At 41.4% G+C, this 22,796-nt stretch overlaps 1 protein-coding gene across 12 annotated transcripts; it reads right to left on the minus strand.

Moving 5' to 3' along the window:
* Positions 1 to 744: 744 nt before the first annotated feature.
* On the minus strand, positions 745 to 21,727 carry YPEL5 (yippee like 5). 12 transcript variants are annotated; one of them, XM_065400470.1, is made up of 7 exons: positions 21,643 to 21,727; positions 14,560 to 14,667; positions 14,272 to 14,430; positions 14,116 to 14,193; positions 6,581 to 6,765; positions 4,629 to 4,800; positions 745 to 2,809 (listed from the first exon to the last, which is right to left on the minus strand). In XM_065400470.1, exons 6-7 carry the CDS (start codon positions 4,767 to 4,769, stop codon positions 2,585 to 2,587), a joined length of 366 nt encoding a protein of 121 aa, XP_065256542.1. In that variant the 5' UTR covers positions 4,770 to 4,800; positions 6,581 to 6,765; positions 14,116 to 14,193; positions 14,272 to 14,430; positions 14,560 to 14,667; positions 21,643 to 21,727; the 3' UTR covers positions 745 to 2,584. The 12 variants fall into 12 exon arrangements, with proteins under 12 accessions (XP_065256542.1, XP_065256536.1, XP_065256540.1 ...); XM_065400464.1 differs by having other exon boundaries at positions 14,272 to 14,437; XM_065400468.1 differs by lacking the exon at positions 6,581 to 6,765 and having other exon boundaries at positions 14,121 to 14,193; positions 14,272 to 14,437.
* Positions 21,728 to 22,796: the final 1,069 nt, after the last annotated feature.

Here is a 22,796-nt window from a genome sequence, read left to right on the forward strand (position 1 = left end):
GTGCAGCATGCATTCCCAACTCAGGACTGCCCCCCATGCACCCTGTCCCCCACCTAGGTACTGCCCCCCAGCAACTTCACCCAGGACTGCCCCCACAGGATTCAACCCCTCCCAGGACTGCCCCCAGCTACCAGTCCCCCCACGTAGAGTCTGTCCCCCATGCACTGCCTGCACCCTGCAGCGCCTTCCCGTGCTCATTGGTCTCCTACCTCGGCTGCAGGAAGCTCGGCGATACAGCATGCCCTGCCCACCACGGTCCTAGTGCCAGGGAGCCTGCTCCAGCTGGGGTCACTGGACCCGCAATCCTGCACAGTGGGGCACTGAGCACCCTGCCCTCCTCCTGATGCTGCTGGGCCCAATCCTGCTGGGGGGCACTGCTGCTGCTGGGCCTGATGCCACAGGCTAACCCTGATCCTGTACTGCCCCATGCCCCCCACCCCCAGCTCCGCATCCTGGGTCAGTGCCCCTCCCACTCCATCCTAGTTACAGCCCTGAGGATGTCACATGGGCCACACGTGTGCTGATTGGGCTGCAAGCAGCCTGTACATTGAGAACCACTGTGCTAAACCATGAGTAGTCCTTGGCTGTGCTCTTATTGCCACCTGCTCAGACAACATGAGATGTTGAACCATTTCTTGTTATCTCGTATTGTGGAACCGCAGTCATTTGCTCAATTGACTGATCCTATGCTGCACTGAATTTTGCAAATATCAAAAGGTAAAAAAACAGACTGGTGGGAGACAATTCAGGACAACACAAATTTTATTGTACTGTAACACCAAAAGGACACGAAGAGTACTGCAGAGAATCACTCCAACAGCGATTTTCAGGCTCATGAAGAGCTGACTCACTTGAGGCACAAGTTACACTACTGTTTATGTACCTTGATTCAAAATAGTTCTGGTATGTGAATCTACATTGTGTTCCCGCTAAACGACATAGTTCTATAGTAAAGCTACTTTTAAGTTAATAGGTGACAGATTTAAGCCACGGGGTGGCCAAAGCACAGCCCAGTGGCCAAAGGAACCCTCTAGAATATTACACCCCCACCCTCCTGTCTGCTGTTTCAGATACAGAGATAGAGCCTATGGATGCCTTGTTTTGTTGACATTGCTTGTTAGTGGAGTTAAACAAATATTAGTTGCTGGTTAACAAAAATCTAAGTTCAGGCAGAAACTATATCTATGCATATTTATTTCTGATAAAGAACAGTACATAACTAACATTCAAATTAGGTGCAGCCATTGGGCTCTTAACAAGTTGTCAATGTGGTTCCAAGTCACAATGTTTGGGCACCCTTAAGAAAGATAATGGAGAACACTTTTGCCAAGAGGTAAGTAAGATTTCAATATCTTAAAATAGTTGACTTCTACAGGACGGAAGCAGGAATCAAGTCAGTAATTACAACCAGGCAAGCCTGTTCTGCTAGTCAGAAAGACAAAAGGTGTAACATCACAATAGAAAGATGCAACAACATTTTGAGAGATAGATACGAGTTTCAATACCAGAAGCAGTGTTTGAAAACAAGCTGTTTAAAAAAGTTGCAGGTTGTATGCTGTATGCACGAATGCACATGCTAGCATTCTCCTCCTCCTCCCCTGTAGCTGTGTTTTAAACACAAAATCGTGGGTTAAAAAAGAAAGCCATTTGAACAAGAATTAAGATTTGCAATAGCTTTGTCTACTTAATGAGGTTAGTAAAGAGATGAAAAGGAAAAAAAAAACACATTCACTACTGCAACAGTAGTTACTCAGTAAACCCCATCATTACAAACAGCTTCTGATTTTTAAAGCAACACAAGACTAAACAGACAATTATTACATAAGCATAGTAATAATCTAATAAGTTACATCAGTTAAAAGAAAAAAAGCCAAGCAGTTTTGCCCCATTTCAAAAATAGCTTCCAATCGCAATTATATGGTGAAAGGGACTTTACAAATAAATGAAGACTGGTGACATCTTTGGGTCAAGAATGACAAGAAAGAATGGGCTCTGTGCTACCGATCAACCTCAACAAGAATATGGCACAATGGCCAGCACAAGCCGTTCCAACACTGAACCTTTTGCACTCGTCACAAATTCAGATCTCTTTTCTTAAACTAGTATATCTGGTGAAAGGACTGGGTAAAAAAAGTTAAAAACTTAGATCAAAAATTGGAAAGTAAATTAAAAAACCCCTTTGGACTTAAAATAATTTTCTATTGATGTATCAGTTTATATGAACTAAAAACCAATGATTTCTCTAACAAAAGATCTATCCAGATTATTTTCCTTTCAGCCCACTGTTAGCTGTAGATACAATCTCAGATCTAAGAGATGTAAATGCAAAGGAGAAAAAAATTACAGCATCTGTTCAACATTCTCTACAAACAGCTGTTGGGAGAAAAGTAAAAATTAAATGAATAAAGAAAGGAAGTTTCCATCTGAAATTCTCTCGCAATCTTTCCCAGTCCATAGTTCAATGAATCCAACTCTGATGCTAAGGTGACAGTGTATACAAGTAGAATTTTTTTGTTGTTTTTTTATTTTATTTTTTATTTTTTGAGTTTCACTGAAGAAAACCAGAAAAGAGGCTGACATCTCTTCAGGAATTATCGGACGGAACATGCTCTTCAAATCCCTCACTCTCTCGGACCAAAGCTCTTTCCAGGATAACACGGCCTTCCTTGTAGCGCTGGCTGTCTTCAGTGGCAAATTCATAGATCCAACCCAGTTTGCTGTTGCAGTTCTTGCAGCTCACGTCTCGAACCATGTGGCGGCCAGTGAGCATGACCCGATCTTGAACTTCACTATATTGTAGATTTACCACCTGAGAAAAATATAAAGGGAATGAGGAGAAGAAAGGTTAGGCCTACCAAAGACAAGACTCTTAAAGCCATTTTCCAGTTACTAGGAAATCCAAGGTACCTCTGTCAAAGTACAAATGTCTAAGTGAAGAGCCTGTAGCACTGTGCATATTGGGCGCTGAAACAGAACAGGTGAAACTACCAAAGTTCTGCTGCCTGTGAGGGCAGAGCTTTCAGAGATCTACCTCACAAGGGTGTTCGGAGCCTACATTGTTTGTGAAGCACAGCGAGATCCTGCTACAGAAAGCATAAGTGCAAAGTATTATTTAGTTTGCCCAACTAAGGCATAGCAATTAGATAAAACTACTCACAATGCGACAGTTTAGTTAGTAACCCCTTGATGTCAGAAGTAATTTCTTGATACCAAACCCATTATTAGCAATGGGTGTGATCACAGGAATGGATCAGTCAATTTAGTCACTGGAATATTAGAGTTAAAAACTGTTTTCAGGAAAAAAATTAAGATGAGATTTAGGAGCATAAGTCCCATTGACTTTCAACAAAAGTCAATGGGACATGTGCTCTTAAATCCCTTTGGTACTTTTGAAAATCCCACCTCTTGAGAAAGATAAACTGAGTGAGCTGACAAGTGCATGCCTTTTAGGGACGGTACAAATGCATGCCTTCCTTTCCTTTATCCTAGCAGTTAAAAAAATCCACCTGTAACTTGTTTAGGTAACTAAACATGTGGAACTAGTGTAAATAACTTGCTGAAAAGTAACAATGTCTATGACAATTGTAATGGAGATAATAATCTGATACTTTACAGTGATGCAAGTTGGGGTTGCAGAGATCAACAATCATAAAGCCTTAGCCAAAACTCTGTTTCTCACAAACACAATTTGGACCCAAAGATCCAATACTTTTTGGACTAGTATGAAGACAGATTTACTGCTGTCTTTCCTTACACACTTGCAGTATACGGAAGAAGACTTGCATATATGTGCTACTGACAGAACTCAGCACACACCACAGCTGTGCTTTCTGAAACCACACACAACTAACTGAAGACACTTCTTGCCTGTACCTGGGAGGACTATGCTAACAAAAAAGTGTTACCAACGTCTGGTTGCTGATGGTCAATTTCAAGAAAATACACCCCTGATTACCTGGCCATATTTGTTGAGAAAGCACAGAAAATCTGTGTTATTAAGCCAGAGTCAGCCTAAAAAAACCTGGTCTCTACATAAATATTTACCAACATCACCCACCCACACTACTGGGAGCCATATTCTATGCTCATTCCCAACTCTGCCAATCTTAGTCAAGATACCAACTTGTACATCACTATACCTGCCTGTAAAATGGGGACAGTATTTATCTACACACTTGCAATGGTGTTGTGAAGTTTAAAGATATCATAGCAATAGGCATGGTATAAAAATCTGGAATAGATTAGACAAAAAATGAATGTAAATCTCTTTGGAACCCTGCATAAAAAGTATTATTACAATGAACCTGAACTTTACATTATAGAATTCAGAATACTTCGGTTTAACTGCATGCACTTTGGCAAGATACTAAATTCACAATCCTCCCTGTAGCCTTTTAAGCATTAACTCAAATAGTTTAGGCAGTTTACGGTGAAATTTCAATGACCTAAAAAGAGCAAGTTAGGAAGAAGGAAAAAAAACCACCCTTTAAACAAAAATCACAACAGCAGGATGTCAACTGAATCCAAGAAGGTTTAACAGTTAGCATGATGATGGATTCTTAGCCCCCCACAAACTTGATTTTCAAAAGTAAGAAGCTCTCTCTCGTGTCATCTAATTTCTTACCAACCTTATTAAAAAGGAAGGCTCTCCCTGTGGCCCCTGTAAAGCGAGTTGATATGAGCTCAGAGCGGTTGGTCAGGATTGTATCACAGTTTGCACAGGAGAACAGACGAGTGCCACCAATATGGTCCAGGAAAATTCTGCCCATTTTTATAAGTTCTTAAATTTAGACTCAAGACCTGAAAACAAACAGAGATATTTCATCCATACAGCAAATTCACATAAGACTTCCTCTGACATATGGCCAGAAAACATTGCAGGGTAATTCAGCCGACGAATATACAAACTCTTTATGATCTATTAAGTATTGAACTTACAGTTTGTGTTGATCCTTTATTCCTTAACCCTGATGGAAATAGAGACTAAGACCCTAACCAAAATCAGGAGGCTCTCTCCTAAATTTTCTTTTTTGTCCCATCAGAACGTTATAATTTTCAGGAATGCGTTATGAAGAAATCAGTAAATATACAGCTGGCAGATCAGAACTCTGTAAAATTTCCAAGTGGTGGGCAGCTTTTAACTAAATCTCTCCCTTTGACTTAAATCAACATCATGCAGCTTATACCCCCACACAATATTTGAAGGGGGAAGCACAGAAACCCAGAGCAACCTCAACTCTTAATTTCCTTGCTTGTATGTGGCTCAAGCTGAATCCTTAACCCTTAATTTTAAAACCAGATTTTTAAATCTCATTTCCTTCAGATTTTTGGTAGAACAAAAATAAAGAGTTTGTTTTTAAAAAGGTGACCATCACAGTCATTACAGTGACACCTGTGTTGTCATAGTTACACCATCAAGTTAGTACAGGTATTTGACACTTTCATTATGAAAAAGCATTTCTCTGAGTTTGATCAGACTTGATACATGGCCAATTCAACTGATACGATAACTGAATTGTCTATGCACTGGGTATGAAAATCCCACCCAGTCAGTTGCCTGAAACACTTCAAGGAGGACCAAGATGTTGCCAATGCAAGAATGTGTACATAACACAGTGTTTAACATAGTAGGCTAGGCGTTTAACATAATAGGCTGAAGCTGAATTCAGGCAAGATTGAGGTCATGCTGGCAGGGAGAGGGATGCTCGAAAGGATTTGCCACATCCATACCATCCTCCTCCAGCAAAAGAATCAGCCCTCCAATCATTAAGACAGTTAAGACTTGGGGTCCTTCTGGACTCCTTGATAGCAATTTGGTTATTTGAAGTAAGAGTGCCAGCTTGCATCTATGGGTAGCCTGAAGACTGCACCCTTGTCTATCAGACTGATTTGGCCACAGTGATACATACATTCGTTATCTCCTGATTACTGCAATTTATCATACCTATGAGTGGAGCTTTATTAGGGTCAACAGCTTCAGTCAGTTGAGAACACAGCAACTACTCAGCAACACACAGAGTACCGGACAGCATATCGTACTCAGCTCTTTACATTTGTTACCCATGGGAAAAAAATCAAATTCAAGGCCTTGATCATGAGCATGGGAGGACACATTTTTCTCAGCAGCTGGCCTACAATAGCGGAACTCTCTCTTTGAGCTCATTAGAAGAACCACAAATCTCATTGCATGTTATTTTGAAATTAAACTTCATTTAACTTAGGGTGTATTTATTTTATTCATTTAGTAAGGAAATGTTACATGGCAGTGCAACTTCAGATACCCAAGATAATTGGGGAAAATGTTTCAACTTGTAAGGCACTCCAATAATATGATGTAAGAACTTAAAGTAAAGATTTTCACTCTATTCACTGAGGTACCATGACCTATCAAAAAATAAAGATGTTTACCTGAACCTTAGACAGTCACAAGGATGTATGTTTCAAGTCTGGAGAAAAATTATCAGTACTTCAAGTATAGATAAAGCATTTATTTGATTTTAAGGTTCTCTTCTGGTACATGTAAATTCATTATATAAATATGTGATATCTTAATGTAAATAGCATATCAAAGGGTATTGACCTCTTATATAGACCTCTATCATGCTGACCAATATTGTCTCACTGTTTCTCTGTACTCCCCCATAGGTCTGTCTGTATCCATCTGTTGTCTCATCTCATATTTGAGGCAGGGACTGGTTTTTTGTTCTGTGTTTGTACAGCACCTAGTACAATGGGGTCCTGGTCCATGACTAGAGCTCCTAGGTGCTAGGGGGAATACAATTAAATAATAAGAAGTCAAGATATTTATCATAATACTGAAGTTATTTTCTCATTAGCTTTTATAAATCTCCTTGGAAGCCTGCAACAAATCTGTTTATTGAAAAAGAAAAAATGCCCTTCACTGCACTTGTATACTGATTTGTTATTATACAACTTTATTATACAACTGCTGACATGGTTTTGTTGCATTTTCATCAATGATGCAGTTATGTTTTAAAAGCAAATAGGCTTTCTTCCTTAAAAATAAGGAATTGACAGGGAAAGGTAGCATTAAATAGAAAATTTCCATGACTATCCAACCATACATGTTTATTATATTAAAAATAAGAAAATAGTGTGTGCAGTTAGCGAACAAAACTGCGGGAAAAAGTCATGGGTTTTCAAACGTTTTCATAGCATGGAAGGTAACATAAGATTGTCTCAGACACGTCACCTCCCATTCAGTACATGATTGGCATTAATATGGAAGGAAGAGGTCAGCCCATGGATATATTCTATGATCATCTACAGCAATTATTTATATAGAACAGTAATATTAGCAAAGCAATGCATTTTTAGCTGTGTTTTAATGCAATTTAGCAGCAAAAGTAAAGAACTAGCACCATATGACAGCACTGCGCAGCCTATCAGTGCTTCAGACGCCACTGTTTGAGAACCTCTTCTCTAAAATGCCCGTGTAGTGCAAAGCATGTGAGCCCTGTTTGTTTAAATGTCTGCTTAAGTCTGTTGCATGCAAGTCAAGAAACTGCTTTTGAAAAAGGGATCTGTGCATTTTCATAGATTTTTAACTTTGTTTCCAGACTCCAATTCCAGATCAGCCAATACTGCATTTGTGAGATGGTAAAGTACTCTGGGTAATAATGTTTGTAAGGGCCCAATCCAACTTCCACTAAAGTCACTACCAAAACCTCCATTGTCTTCAATATGAGCTGGATGGAGCTCTAAAGTTAATTTTACAATAATGTTGTTTTGCTTTTAGGAATCCTATATCTAATACTGCTGCAACTACTGTCTTTTGAAATGGACTAGTCTCTAGACAAGTCAGATCAAATGTGGGAGTATATGATCAATTCTATAGCAAAACAGTGAATGCCTACTGTGACTCTAAGAACCCCTGTATTCACACCCTACACACTACTATAATACTCTTTGCACAAAATATGCTTTGTAGGTATCATCTGAAAACTAATAACTCAATGATCATTAATATTCTTGCATGATGCATATACACAGTGTGTATTAAGAGTTATGGATATATGCTAGGATTATGACTAAAGTATGATTAAACCAGGAATATTTAAAATGTGTTTAAACCAGGGAGCTGGTGAACAGGTCTGCCTTAGACAAAGGAACGTGTGTTTGATTCTCTGACTAGCCCGGTCTTCATGCAAAAAACACCACAAACAAAAAAAACGAAGGTCCATTTTTACTTATTAGGTAAACAAAGCTATTAAGCTACCAAGTGGGTGAAGAAACAGCATAGAGCTTTCTTCATTAACAGACTCCATGTCACTTTCCTCACATCTTGAATAAACTTTACTTAGAGGGATTACCCAAGCCCAAACGTCTACACTGCAATGTTCTAGCTCCACAGCCAGAGTCAGCTGACCCAGACCAGCTGTGGGTGTTTGACTGCGGTGTAGACATGTGTGACTTGCCCAAGGAAGCCTGTTGCAGATCAAGCACTAAGCACTGGACTAGTCTCTCTTTCTATTGATTTCAACAGTACTACTCACAATTGTAAGGTTAGCTACATCATAACTATTTGCAGGATCAGTGTCCTGGGCAGTCTCCAAGGCCAAACAAAGCTGTGAAGCACCATTCAGACAGTGCAAGAGAAAAGAGGAACTACCTCAGGGTAGAGACTGTCCTTTTACTGGGTGTTTATACAGCACCTTATACAGTGAAGCCTCAATCTGATCACAGTAGGGCTCTGGGCCCTACTGTAATACAAATAAGAGTCATAATAACATGCCCTCCAACACTTGTAGTATAGTCCTGGAAAAGTACTCAATACTGTAATAGATATTTCCACAGCTGCAGTCTTCTGCAAAACAGCTACTCCACAGCATAGCCCCTCTACACACAATTGCCTGTGGCCATTTCCTCCTTTTGTTGCCATATGTTAGTAGGACAAGGGCAGGAGATGAGCACAGCAGGACATATTGGAGTGTTCTGAACAAGGAGGGAACAGAAGTACAATCAGATGTACCAAGTGAGTGAGCCTGCAAAGAACAGTAACTCACATCTGCGAACCACAGCCTCAGGCTTAATGATTGTGGCTCTTGTATTCAAAACCCTATGCTCCCTCTCCATCTAAGAATTTATTCTCTCTACTGAAGCCCTGACATGCCATTCCAATAAAACTCATCCATCTTAGTCAACACTTGGATAAGTCACTTAGTATTACCTCTGTGGTAATACTGTGAATCAGCAGGATGGTTACAGATTAATTTTTCTGAGTCACTTTAATACTTATTTTGTCATGTCCCAAGCTTGTCACATACAACCACGTAGTAATGCTTCACTATTCTACACAATGCTAAAAATCATCCAGGATGCTTTAGTTCCTCTAGTAAAGCAGATTGGGCCACAATACTTAGCTGCCTGTTGCAGAACCTGGCAACACTATAGCTTCACATACATAATAGTGTAGTTAAGCTTCAGATGCTATTTCACATAACAAACAACCCACCTTCCAGAGGCTTTAGAAGTAGACAGCTTGTATATAAACCTTTTCTATTATAAAAAATGGATAGCTTAAAATGTTTATATGTCTACCCTGGGTATTTTTAGGCACCATCACCGAAGCAGCTGAGCAATTCTCCTAACCTGCAAAAAGGAGCTAAAGTAAGTTAGTTGTGTTGAAGTTGCCAAGATATTGAAAATTAGCCATTAAGTATGCACAGAAGATACCCAAACAGCAAAAGGAGATAATGAAGGATAACACTGTATCAAACAGAGGAATATGTTTTAAATGTTTTACTGAATCATTTATCTTATTTCCATTTCTCTCTCTTAAAGAAGCTTTACAACCAAACAACTTTTGTTTATAAAAGCTCAGTTAAAGTACTGCTTTCTTTATGTTTCAGGTCAAGAATCAGTTACCAAGAGGAATCAGAAGAGAATATCTTCCTTCTCTTCCCCTACTACTGCATCGCACAATGAGTTTGGGCATTATGTGTGTGAGGAAGGGTGTTTGGTTTTCTTGTGAAGATCAGATATCGGACAACCAGAGACAGGACACACAACTTGGACACTTGGTCTGATCCGATATGGTGAATCTTAAGATAAATATTTTCCCACTTCAGATTTCCGTTTCTAGTGGTTCTATCTCCTAAACAGAAATAAGTTGCTTCACAGGCATGAAAAACTAATTAACACAAAAATCTCACAACCATTCTCACCTAAAACATACTTTTAAAGTAGATGGCAGTGATTTTCTTATTGCTTTGTATTGCCACTTTATATGGTAACGTGGTTTGTTTGGTAATGAAATAAGCAGCCTATTATTGAACAGAAGTATTTTACCACAGGTTTTATGTATTAAAATGTTGTTTGAATTACATGTTTCTCAAAAACCTTATTCACTGTTTAAGTATATATAACTTCAAGGCAGCAGTGTTAGATTCTGCAACTCCTTTTCAGTCAGCATGTACTGTGCTTCTTTTAAACAGTAAATAAAGCAGGTCTCTCTACTTAATAAAACAATTTCAGCATTACAGTTGAATTTTAAGTGGCAAGATATCCCTTTCTAGCATGGTTTTATCTTACTTGGTAAAAGGAGGGAAGTAAAAGCAGCAATAAAAGTTTAAAATTTTTGTAACAAATGGAAAAATGGTGAAGCTGATAGCAAAGAGTACAAGCCAGTACTCAGGAAATGAAAACAATTGATAAAGCAAACTAAAGGAAGCTGTGAAAAAATCCACAGCCAGTAAGCTTAAAATGACAACAAGAAGGAATTCTTTAAATATAACCAGGAACAAATGAAATCCCAGCAATGGTATAGGCCCGACACTGAACAAAAATGATAAAATTATCATGAAACGGCAGAAGTATTCAATAAATATTTTTCTTCTGTATTTGGAAAGAAGCTGGATGGTGTATTCATAATTTACAATGATAATGAAATGCTCTATTCTAATGGTAACTAAAGAACATGTAAAAGAGCAACTATTAATGTTAAACATTTTTAAGTCTGCAAAAATGGATAACTTGCATCCAAGAGTATTAAAAGCAGTGAGCGCTCTGAACCATTAATGTTGATCATTAACATATCCTGCAATACTAAGGAAGTTCCAGAAGTCTTGAAAAAAAGCTAATGCTGTGCCAATATTTTTAAAAGGGCAAATGGGATATCCTGGGAAGCTACAGGCCAGTTAACCTGACATTGATCCTGGTCAAAAGCATGGAAAGGTGGATACGGGATGCAATCAGAAAAGAATTCAAGGATGGTAGCATAACAAAAACCAATCAACATGGGTTTATGGAAAACAAGTCTTGTAAAACAAACAAACAAAAAACGGATATCTTTGATGAGATCACAAGTATGGATGATGATAAACTGTTGGCATAACCAACTTAGACTTCGGTAAGGTATTAGACTTAGTCCCTCATGACACTGTAGTAAAAAAAAAAAAGCTCTATACAACATCAATGTCACACATTAAATGGATTAAAAATTGGTTAACTGATAGATCACAAAAAAATTAACTGGGGAATCGTCATTGAATGGTGGTTCTACTGGGGCACCACATGTATCTCAGTTCTATTCTATTCAGGATCTTTATCAATGATCTGAAAAAATATAAAATCATTGCTGGTAAAATTTGCAGATGGCAAAATTAGTAGAGTTTTAAATAACAATTGGGATAGGTCAGTTATACAGACTAAGCTGGATCACTTGGAAAGGTGGGCTCATTTGAACATCTGTTTTAACACAGCACAATGCAAGATCATACCTCTAGCAACAAAAAGAAATGGGGGATTGCTTCCTGAAAACAGATACTGAAAAGGACTTGGCGGAGACAACCAACTGAACAGGAAACTCCAGTGCAATGCTTAGCTAATAGGGCGAATGTAATCCCTGGAAATACAAGCAGAAAATATCAGCTAGTGTAGGGAGTTGATATTACCTCTCTACACACCGCATTAGTGAGATAGACACCATGTTCTAGTATCTAAAGATGTTGAATAATTGGAAAGGGCTCAAAAGAATTACAAGAATGATTTGAGCTCTAGAAAATATGCCTTATAGTTAGAAACTCAACCTATTTAAGTTTATCCAAAAGAAGGTTCAGAAATGACTTATTCATGTTGTACAAGTACCTACATGGGGAAGAGATTTCTGACAAACTACTTTTTAATCTAACAGAAAAAAGGCATATTGATATACAATAGTTGGAAGCTAAAGTTAGGTAAATTCAGACTAGAAATAAGGCACCCAGTTTTAACAGCAAGGGTAATTAAACCAAAAGAACAATTTACTAGAGATGTGATTCTCCATCACTAAGTTTCAGTCAAGACAGGATGTCTTTCTTGAAGATATGCTAGAACTCAAACAAAAGTTTTGGACTTCATGCTAAAAATTACTGGGTGAGGTTTTATGGCCTGTTATGCAAGAGGTCAGACTAGATAGATAACCATAAGGATCCCTAAAAATCTATGACTAGCAATTAATGTATTCCTTACTAAAGTTTCTGACTAACATTTTAAAAATCCACACACCTATCTTCCCCATTACAAATTTTAGCCTTATTGCAAGGATAAAGATCTGGAATACTTATTTGGGCTCTGGATTTTATAACTACTCGATAAAAATCCAACTATTTTAGTAAGTAAATGAGGGCCTAGTTGAACTGCTCTGAAGTTTACCTCATGCACAGTTCTTTAGGTTATTATATATAAATCTAGACATTAAGGTGAAATACAGAAGTAATTACAAAATGAATGCTAAAAGAAAGGCCTTAAAAAGCTGATTTGATCTTGAGTATCCTGGACAAGCTGTATTGCTAACAAGGAGCAGGAAAACCCTAGGAAAACACTGAATTTGGACTTGAGACGCTTCCCTGAAATTTTTCAGGTAAGCACCAGTTTAGCACTAACTTACCTGCAGAACACACAAGTTGAGGGGCTATTTTGCTGTGGACAAAGGCTGGCTGCCCTTTCATACATACTGATGCTGAGCCCTGCAAAGGAATTTGTTAGGAGTATAGTCAAGTATGTCTTGAAACCATACAGCAGAGGCAAAAAGCTGCCTTTGGGCCTTCCTGACTAACGTCCAGTGTCCCTAAATGGAAGGTACAATTATCACCCAACATAATTGGTCTAATTTTATTTTTTTCAGATTTCACATCCCATGTAAGAGGTATGGGTGTATATTTATTCATGGTCTCATGCTCACACAGGGTCTGAAAAATCCACTCACCAGTGGGACTGTGAAGTCTCTCTCCAGTGAATATGAGAGACTAAGGCCTTAATTCTGTAGAAACTAATGTTTTGGTTGAAAAAAGTTTAGACCTCCAGTTACAAAAGACAAGGTTCCAATGAAAGAAGAGTGTAAACCAGTCCAGCGTTGTCTCCCTGCATCTACATACAAATAGCTGCAATGGACTTCTCATAGTAGTTCAAGTTCTCTGCTGATATTCATAACCCTGTAGGCAGCAGCAGAGCTATCAAGAATCATGCCAGTTCCATGCTGTTCTTGAGGAAGCTATAAATAGCACCAGAGACAGGTATCAGAGACATTTACAGGGAAGGACTCAAAATGCAGAGGCTGAGGAATAAGTAGACACTTCTTGTCCCCCAGCCCTTCCTCAAAGCAGCTATGCAGCCTCCAGTTGTTCCTCACCCTCTAATAAACGTGTGCAAGATATGCAACGTCCTTATGGAAATTACAGATGCGAACAGAACAAACATTAAATTAGCTGGCCAATATTCAAGTGAATATCAATATTCTGAATCAAGTGATTCAGAGTCAGTAATAGAATATGAAACTTTTAATCTCTTGGTCAAAGTAACAGTTGACAGCAACTGTTATGAACTGAATTGCAAGTGTCAGCTCACAGCAAATAGCTGTCATTCATCAAGCTATTCACCTACTGGACGCATACTGACTCGAGAGTACCTAAGGGGATACTTCACTGATGTTTGCTCTACCCGTTCCACCCACACAAGCAACAGATGACAGAAAGAGATAATGCAAAATAAAACTTTATTAACCTTTTAAAAGCATGGTAACAATTGAGAGATTTTTAGTCGCACAGAGAATCACCTAAAAATACACCAACTGCTGATGTTTGTTTTGACAGTAGACACCTGAACATAGAAACTCACTTTACCAGGGATTGTTTCAGCAATCTGGATACTGTCTCAGCACCATTTCCAACCACTCCTGAAATCTAAGAGAGAAAACTGAAAAAGATCGCTAATTAAAGGAGATGCAGCAGTACCAGACCTTCTGTCTTCATATTCCCAAGTAAATTCATTTACCTTCCCATGGTCCTCCAGCACTCACTGTCATTCCCTTGAGGAGAAGTGGTGCATAGCACAGGAGCCACATTCCCTTAGGTGGGGGAGAAACTCACTGAGCCACATGGAGAGGCTCAAAAGATGTATTCACTCTGGAATCAAGCCCAGATCATTTCACCTCTGTATCCTAGAGAGAAACACACATGAGAAGGAATCTAGTAAAGCTACAAAACAAAGCAACACAAAAAAGTACAGAGAAACAAACAAGAATTATTGGATAAATGAAAGAAAATAAAGTCAATTCCTTACCTTCTTAACACTGTCACTCAAAGGTGCCTATGCTCATCAAAATACACTCCAGGCCTCGTCAGGCTAACAGCAAGTATAGTGAGAGCTGGTAATCCTCCATCATGACATCTGAGAGTGAATGAGCTATGTAATCTTTTATTTTATTTAATGTTAATTTTAGCATTGGTTATATTATACTACAGTGGGTTCGGCTCTGGCGGCTACAGTTTCAAGTTCAACAGAGTTATCTCTGCTTGTTCTAGATCTAGAGCTCACAGGAACACATGAAACCATAGGCAAGTAACACATACAATCATAAGAACAAGGTCCACTATATTTTAGCAGTTTCATTAAAGTTGCCAACAAAGTTATGAGTGTCACAGCATATACAATTCCTAAATATATCCATGCACCCATTATAACTACAGACATACTCACATCCTCCTAGATGGTGTAAGAGTGTGATGGCTCTCTCATGGATTGATCATCAATACAGGGGTGGGTCCCTGCTGGAGTTTTCCAATCGCAAGCTCAATTTTCCCCGCTCTAGGCACCCTTCCTTATAATGTGATTCTGTCTATACCTACATTCTGTGCATGTACATGGAAGTGTCAACCCTCTCTTTTCTTATTGGTGTGTGTCCCCTAGAAACATAAGGGAGCCTGAATTCTATAGGCTGTGTAGGTTCTCTTTATTCTCATTAACATTGATGCACCACCTGTATTCTGTGGTTAAGACAAAAGTTGGAGACAAGATGTACTTTTACAGAATTTTTATAATTTAGAATTAATCTTCCAGCTAGATTTTCGCATTATCACCACTTGGTACATCTTTTCACATAATCTTAGGGCATCAGGTTGTTTTTCAGTCATTTATTTATGTCAACATTTCTATTATCTCCAAGGCCTAAAATAGCGAAGCTAAAATCTTGCAGACCTCAGCCTATAGGTTCTTGCGTTTCAGCTTTTCTTACTTATATCTAATACATGATTCCCTCTAAATACTGATCAATCTTATACTTCTATAATCCTACCAATTAACTCTATTTAACATACAATGAATATACTGGAAAAGAGACGACTAAGGGGGGATATGATAGAGGTCTATAAAATCATGACTGGTGTGGAAAAAGTAAATAAGGAAGTGTAATTTACTCCTTCTCATAACACAACAACTAGGGGTCACCAAATGAAATTAATAGGCAGCAGGTTTAAAACAAACAAACAAGTATTTTTTCCACACAAGGCAGTAACATGTAGAACTCTTTGCCAGAGGATGTTCTGAAGGCCAAGACTATAACAGGGTTAAAAAAAACTAGGCAAGTTCATGGAGGATAGGTCTAGCAATGGCTATTAACCAGGATGGGCAAGGATGGTGTCCCTAGCTTCTGTTTGCCAGAAGCTGGGAATGGGCAACAGGGGATGGATCACTTGATGATTACCTGTTCTATTTATTCCCTCTGGGGCACCTGGCATTGGCCACTGTCAGAAGACAGGATACTGGGCTAGATGGACCTTTGGTCTGACCCAGTATGGCTGTTCTTATATTCTTATGACATATTGATTAATCATATCACACAATAAATGGATAATAAATTAAAATCATTGGCTACAGCTAGCAGGATATAAACCCTGCTCCTCATGATGCATGCATCCTTATGCCGGACAGAGCAAGCTGAAGCAGGCAATGGAACAAAAGTGAACAGGTATAATACATTATAACACACTTATTAGATATTATGCACGTGCTCTAGAAAGCTGAGCCAGGAATTTTAAGGTAGATGCCATGACCAGACCCACTAAATCAGGGATCGGCAACCTTTGGCACGTGGCCCACTGGCGGGCTGCGTGCAGGGCCGGTGCAAGGATATTTTGTGCCCTAGGCGAAACTTCCACCTTGCGCCATCACCCCGGAACATCGGTTCATTGGGGGCAAATCCCAACGAGCCTTTATAGACCCCAGGGGCCTCCCCTGGAGGGTGCACACAGCCCCCCTGCAAGCCCTCCCCTCCCCGGCGGCCCCCACCCCATGTCCAGAGCCTCTGGCTCTCCGGTGCCTCCGGAAGGCGGCTCCTCCCTGCCGAGCCAGGGCACCGCTTTTTGGTGCCCCCAACCACTTGGCGCCCTAGGCGACCGTCTAGTTCGCCTAGAGGTTGCATCGGCCCTGGTTGCGTGCCAAAGGCTGCCAATCCCTGTGCTAAATCGACACCCGCTGCATCGATTGCAGCAGTGCCGATCTACTAGTATGTTTAGACATGGCCCTAGTGAGTCAATATAGTGTTTGATGTTGCAAGCAAACAAGACAGCCTGTATCAAAGAACTTGGAAGATAGTTCAGCTGACTTGTTTTATTATTTGTATTACCATGTTCTCAATCGCCCCCCACATCAGCACAGCATCACAGACATTAACGTATGTGTCCTCACAATATCCTGGCAAGGTAGAGATATTTCTTCTATTTTACAGATGTGTAAAGGAGACACAGAGATGAAGTGACTTTCCCAATGTGACACAGGAAGTCCATAGCCAGAAATTACCTAAGTCTCAACACACTTAACCACAAGAGCACCTTTTCACCCTGATTTTTCAAGTGCCTTTGATGAGCAAAAATTAAGTGCACATACATTATTATTTTGTATTCAGTTCGAAAATATTTTAAGGGAAAAGAATAGTGAACGTCAGTCTCCAGAATCATCCCCTCAGCAACTTTCACAAAGTATTACACATTTTAAATAAAAATAGACATCTGAATGATATTTAATCAACTTCAGTGTCCAAACAATACTAATCTTCACTCTGAAAACACCAATGTTTTATTAGACATGTTTAAAATAAGCCTGCAGTTAAAACGGTAAAAAGATGAACAACTGTATTCACATATAAACATGCAGAAATGATCCACTGGCAGGAAGGGCTTAAATATTTCTCCAGTGTAGCTCCACTAAAAATTCACTTATACACTGGAAGATTTTAGGGTAGATAAAAGCGCTAAAATTTAAGGGAGTCATGTCATCAAAACTTCATCATGTAATATTTCATCTATATACCTAATAAGTCATTTTTAAATAATACCATGCTAACTAGGTCCCCAATGCAAGAAAAAAAACAACCACCACCCCCTCACCCCCCCAAATCACACAAATTGATTATTTTAGAGGGGAAACTTGTCTAACTTTAAAAATATTGCTGTGAAAATTGTGGTGGCTCCCAATAAAGACTGAAAAGGGTAGTACACTATTTGGCAAGTTTCTCTGAGACTACTAGTAACATTTCTGGTCTTGCTATCCTACCTGCTTGATGGAGCTTTCAGGCACACCCTACATCTCATCCCACACAATGGCTGAAGCCCATTTATGAAAAAGTTAATCTATGGGGAATTAAATTGGTAGTTTATAATATGTTTAAATACTTTGAAAACTAAAAAAGGGGAATTAATGGATGACAGAAGTTTACAAAGGATATTTCTGTAGACACACAACATTAGAAAAGATGACTAATGCTTAAAAGTGACATTTTAATTTCTAATAATTACTACTAGAAGACAAACTACAGGGCAATATCTTGTACATGTCTATGTCATTCACACTTTGCATGTTTTTATTTCTTTGTTGTTTCCTTAACCTAATCTTGATATTGCATTTTGCTTTGTGTATGGAAGATGCAACAAAAACATTTTTCAAATTCTAGCACTGTTTTAAAACAGATCCTTTTTAAAAAAAGAAACAAGCATGCCATATATTACTGAAAACTATATTGGTTTTCTCATACTAATTTAGGCATCATAAATTTTGTGTTTATATACAGACATTACTTTTGATTCCCTCTTTGCCTCAATTAAAATCTCTTCCAGAATTAAAACACCTGGAATAAATATTTTAGTTTCTTGAAAATCCATGTCAGACGAAAGAGATCCAAATCCAAAATCTGTTAAGACAAGACTGGCTTTTAATATGACTGCAGTGAAATTCTTAATAATCAGACGACCAAAATCATTCTAGCACTGAAGAAACCGAATACTTCATATAAAAGAGTCAGCTGTCAAATAAGGACACGGGGTTTACTTAAGGCTGATTCAACAACTCGCATGACAGATGGAATGAGGCTTCAGAAAGGCATAAATAGAAAAGATGCTTTTAAACAAATAATGGTTTTTATAAAGTGGAGGGGTGGGGAACAGGAGCTGAAACAAAGCCGCACATGATTAGGGCCCTAATCCTGAAAATGGCTCTGTGTAGGTAAATGCTAGACCCACACAGAGCTGTTTTGATTTCAACAGGGCTCTCTGTGCAGATAACTGGGTCTACCCATGCAGAGCCATTTGCAGAATTGGGGTCTTTTTGGATTGTATGAGGTCTCACATAGCCACATATCTGAAGTTTGAAAGGTCAGGAAATTGGTTTGCTTGCAAGACAGCACTTCACTTCAACACGATTGTTGTTCATAAAAGCCTTCCATTACTTCCTGCATGCTGAATGTCATATCATAAGTAGGCTACACAGGGTCACATGGTTTGAGGGCAAGGGACATGGGAGGAGAGAAGAGGAGAAAGGAAATCAGCAAGTTTATATCCACATTAGACAATACAAGGGGTCACTAACCAAAGAAAACGACTATGTTAATGGTTAAACAGTTGGGAGTATTACCTGAAGTTACAGAAGTGATAACCGGCGTGATAAGCCCTCCTGGATGCTATAAAAATCCTTTTTTTTTTCCTTCCCCGTTTGCCATATTTAGTGTCTACATAAAAGGGATTATTGTTTGACAATCTTCTTAACTAAGTTTCCTTAATTGTGATACCAATACATAACTCATCAGATCAAAGAATGTTAGAAGGAATTTATTCTTCAACTTTTCTGCCTTTTGGTATTTTCACTTCACTCATTTTGGACAGTGAAAAACAGAACAATTTCAGTATTGTTTTTAGTCAGTGCTACTGTCAGGGTCCCACCTTTGGCTTGCAAAGACTGTAGATATTGTTTAAACCCCCCCCCACACACGTATTTTTCCTTAAAGAATTTAAACTGTCACTTCGTTTCTGAAAACTGTATTTGCACACAGAACCACAATAAAGTTTTACAATTTTTTAAATCACATTATTTCTATTAACCTTTTTTTAAAAAAGGGAAACCTAAACTGTGGATGTAAACTACCTCAGAATTTCTCCCAATGGTAAAAAATACACACTTGGAAGGGAATTTTGAAATAAGGCATGTTATATGCACAAGGCTTGCAGTTGCCACAATAATTTTCAAAAGCAAGTTAAGATTATTATGTTTCAGTTCTTCCTGTTTCATCCTATACAGTTTACTGAACGTGGACTGTTCGAGTGATGTTTATTAGACAACCAAACTCTAGAAGACCAAAAAAAAAAAAAAAAGGGCACAGAGCCTGCTCCCCTCTGATAAATGTTTTTAGTCACTCAGGCTGCTGCTATATTTGGCAGTGAGCTATGCTCTGGCTAGAGCAACAGCATCACTACTGCAGCACTAGAATCCTTCTCACCGAGCACCCACTGCAGATTGCAAGAGCACGCGCTACTGCCTTTGCTCATAGCCACAAGCCCCAGAACATGCACTGCAGCCTCTATTATTTAAACCTAAACTGTACACAAAGAAAACCAAAAGGGGGGTGGGAAGAAAGCAGTCCAACAGCTGATACTGGTCATGTGGGCTGCTGGGAGCCAATCAGTAAAGGCTCAGCCTATGTCTGGTTTGAGAATGAGGCTCTACCAGAAGCACAGACAATTTGACAACAAATAAGAGGAAACAGCTGACATGAAACACAAAAGTCCTGTGGGCCTGAGTCACAGGTACCATACTACCAAGGGGGAAGCTAGCAGGAACAACCCCCTCAGTAGCAACCCCACAGGCACTCTCGTTCTTCTCCCCACCCATCATTTAGACACTCAGCAGTATTGTTGTGTTTGTACAGATCCCAGGTCTGGTGCTCCCTATATTTACCTTATGGGAGGACTAGTCAGGAACAGAGGCAATTGCTGCTGGATGGAAAGATTATTAACCCAAGAGACTATGTAGCTAAAATTATTTACACTGGGGAGGATGTGTTGATCCAAACAGAGTTCACTCTGTACCACTTTTTTTTTTTTTTTAATTGAAAGGTATATTAGAGGATTTCGTTGGAGGAGGAAATGTGTTACTGCTGAGCTGGAGAAACAAAGGGGTAACTGGTCCAAAAGAGTTATCTCTGTACCTCTTAAATTTGGGGCTAGGGAATGATTAATCCAAGAAATGATTCTCCAGGTACTATTTATCTTGCGGGGGACGGGGAGGTTAGGAGTGATTCTTGGTGGCCGGGTAGTTTGTCTGTTTGTATATATGTGCCTGTGTGGGGGCAGAATAGTAATAAAGTTAAACCACATTCACAACAGGAAATGAAACTACCCCCGTGGCGCAAGCCAGCTTCCCTTAATAGCCACAGCCAGCCTGTGTTTGTGCGGGGTGTATTGTGCTGTAGGACACCGTACTGCTCTGCCGGGAATGGGGGAATAATTATTTAGCTGTTATGGATGGTGCAGGCGAAGGGGACTGTTGTCGGGTGGGGTGTTGGTGCCGAGGAGGGTTGCTGTGGCGCCGGTTGGGGCAGGGGAGGAAGTTGTGTTGCGCTTTGTGGTGCCGGGGTGATTGTTGTGCGGGGGAGGAGGGGATGTACAGGGGTCGGGGACTGCTGGGCGGCGGGTTGCTGTGGTGCTCGGCGGGGGTACAGGAGGACGAGGGAGTTGCTGCGGCGCTACGGGGGGGGGGGTTCTTGCGGCTGGGGCGGGGGTACGGGAGGGCGGGGTTGGCTCTGGCGGTGCAGGGCGGAGGTACGGGGGGGTTGCTGTTGTTGTGACGGTGCCGCCGCCGGGGATACGGAGGTTGCTAGGGAAGGGCGGGGGGTCGCTGTGGCTGTGTTGGGGGCCCTGCGCCGCCTGACGGAGAGCGCCGTTGCGAGGAGGGAAGCGGGGCCCCGCAGCCGGACCGAGGGAGTCAGGGCCCGGGGCCGCCTCACCCCGGAGCCCACAGCGCTCTCGAGGGTCAGGCGGGCTGGACGGGCCCCGCAGTCGCCCCCCGGTCTCCAGCCTCGTCCCCCTCCCGTGGGGCCGTTACCTGGCAGGCGGCGGCCGGAACGGGTCGGCGTCTGGAGTCTCCCCTCAGCTGAGCTCCACAGCTCGGTCTCGGGCCGTCTGACTCCGCCCCCCAGAGGCCCCGCCCCTGTCCTGTCAGTCAGCACCAGGGACCGCCCACTGCCGCTGTGACCGTTCCCCTTTGCCTAGGGCCACGCCCCCTGCTGGCCCGGGCCTCTCGCAACGCTGAGTGAGGCCGCGTTGAGCGGAGGCCAGTGGGCGGCGGGGTGCCCACTGTGTGCGGCTCTTGCTGCTGCCCGGGGGGCAGGGTGGGGTAAAGCCGGTGCGGTCACAGGGATGCGCTCAGGGTTTTCACTCCTCGTATAATGTATAAAAATCCGCTTGAAAAACTGGGGTATAAGTCATTGCGTCACCCGAACTGTCACCCGCAGCCCAACAACCCCTTGTCACCCACACCCTTCTTACACCCATCACCGTCCAAATACCCTTGTCACCTATACCCCTCTTACCCCGTCACCGTCCGAACACCCCTTGTCACCCACACCCCTCTTACCCCCGTCACCGCCTGAACATCCCTTGTCACCGCCTGAACCACGGCCGCCCAGAGGATTCAGGGGGCCTGGGGTTTTCGGCAGCAGGGGGCCCCCGCCGCTGAATTGCCGCCAAAGACCCGGCACTTCGGCCGCGGGTCCCGGAGCAGAAGGACCCCCCGCCGCCGAACTGCCGCTGAAGAACCAGAGCGGAAGATGCTCCGGGGTCCCAGGCCCCGCGAGAGTTTTCCGGGGCCCCTGGAGCGAGTGAAGGACCCCGCTCCAGGGGCCCCGAAAAACTCTCGGGGCCCCTGCGGGGCCCGGGGCAAATTGCCCCACTTGACCCCCCCTTTGGGCGGCCCTGGCCTGAACACCCCCTTGTCACCCACACCCCTCTTACCCCGTCACTGCCTGAACACCCCATCACTGCCCAAACACCCCCTGGTCACCCATACCCCTCTTACACCCGTCACTGCCCAAACACCCCCTTGTCACCTCCCGAACACCCCTGTCACCCACACCCCTCTTACCCCCGTCACTGCCTGAACACCCCTTGTCACCGCCCAAACACCCCCTTGTCACCCACACCCCTCTTACCCCCGTCACTGCCCGAACACCCCCTTGTCACCGTCCGAACACCCCCTTG

The sequence above is a fragment of the Emys orbicularis genome, chromosome 3, assembly GCF_028017835.1.
Source record: "Emys orbicularis isolate rEmyOrb1 chromosome 3, rEmyOrb1.hap1, whole genome shotgun sequence".
In the NCBI taxonomy this organism is placed as follows: domain Eukaryota; kingdom Metazoa; phylum Chordata; order Testudines; family Emydidae; genus Emys; species Emys orbicularis.

Excerpts from the sequence above, each read along its gene's own strand:
- YPEL5 (XM_065400463.1), bottom strand. The coding sequence starts at position 4,769 with ATGGGCAGAATTTTCCTGGACCATATTGGTGGCACTCGTCTGTTCTCC. Across the intron at positions 2,810-4,628 it reads GAGCCTTCCTTTTTAATAAG|GTGGTAAATCTACAATATAG; the intron begins GTTGGTAAGAAA and ends TATTTTTCTCAG.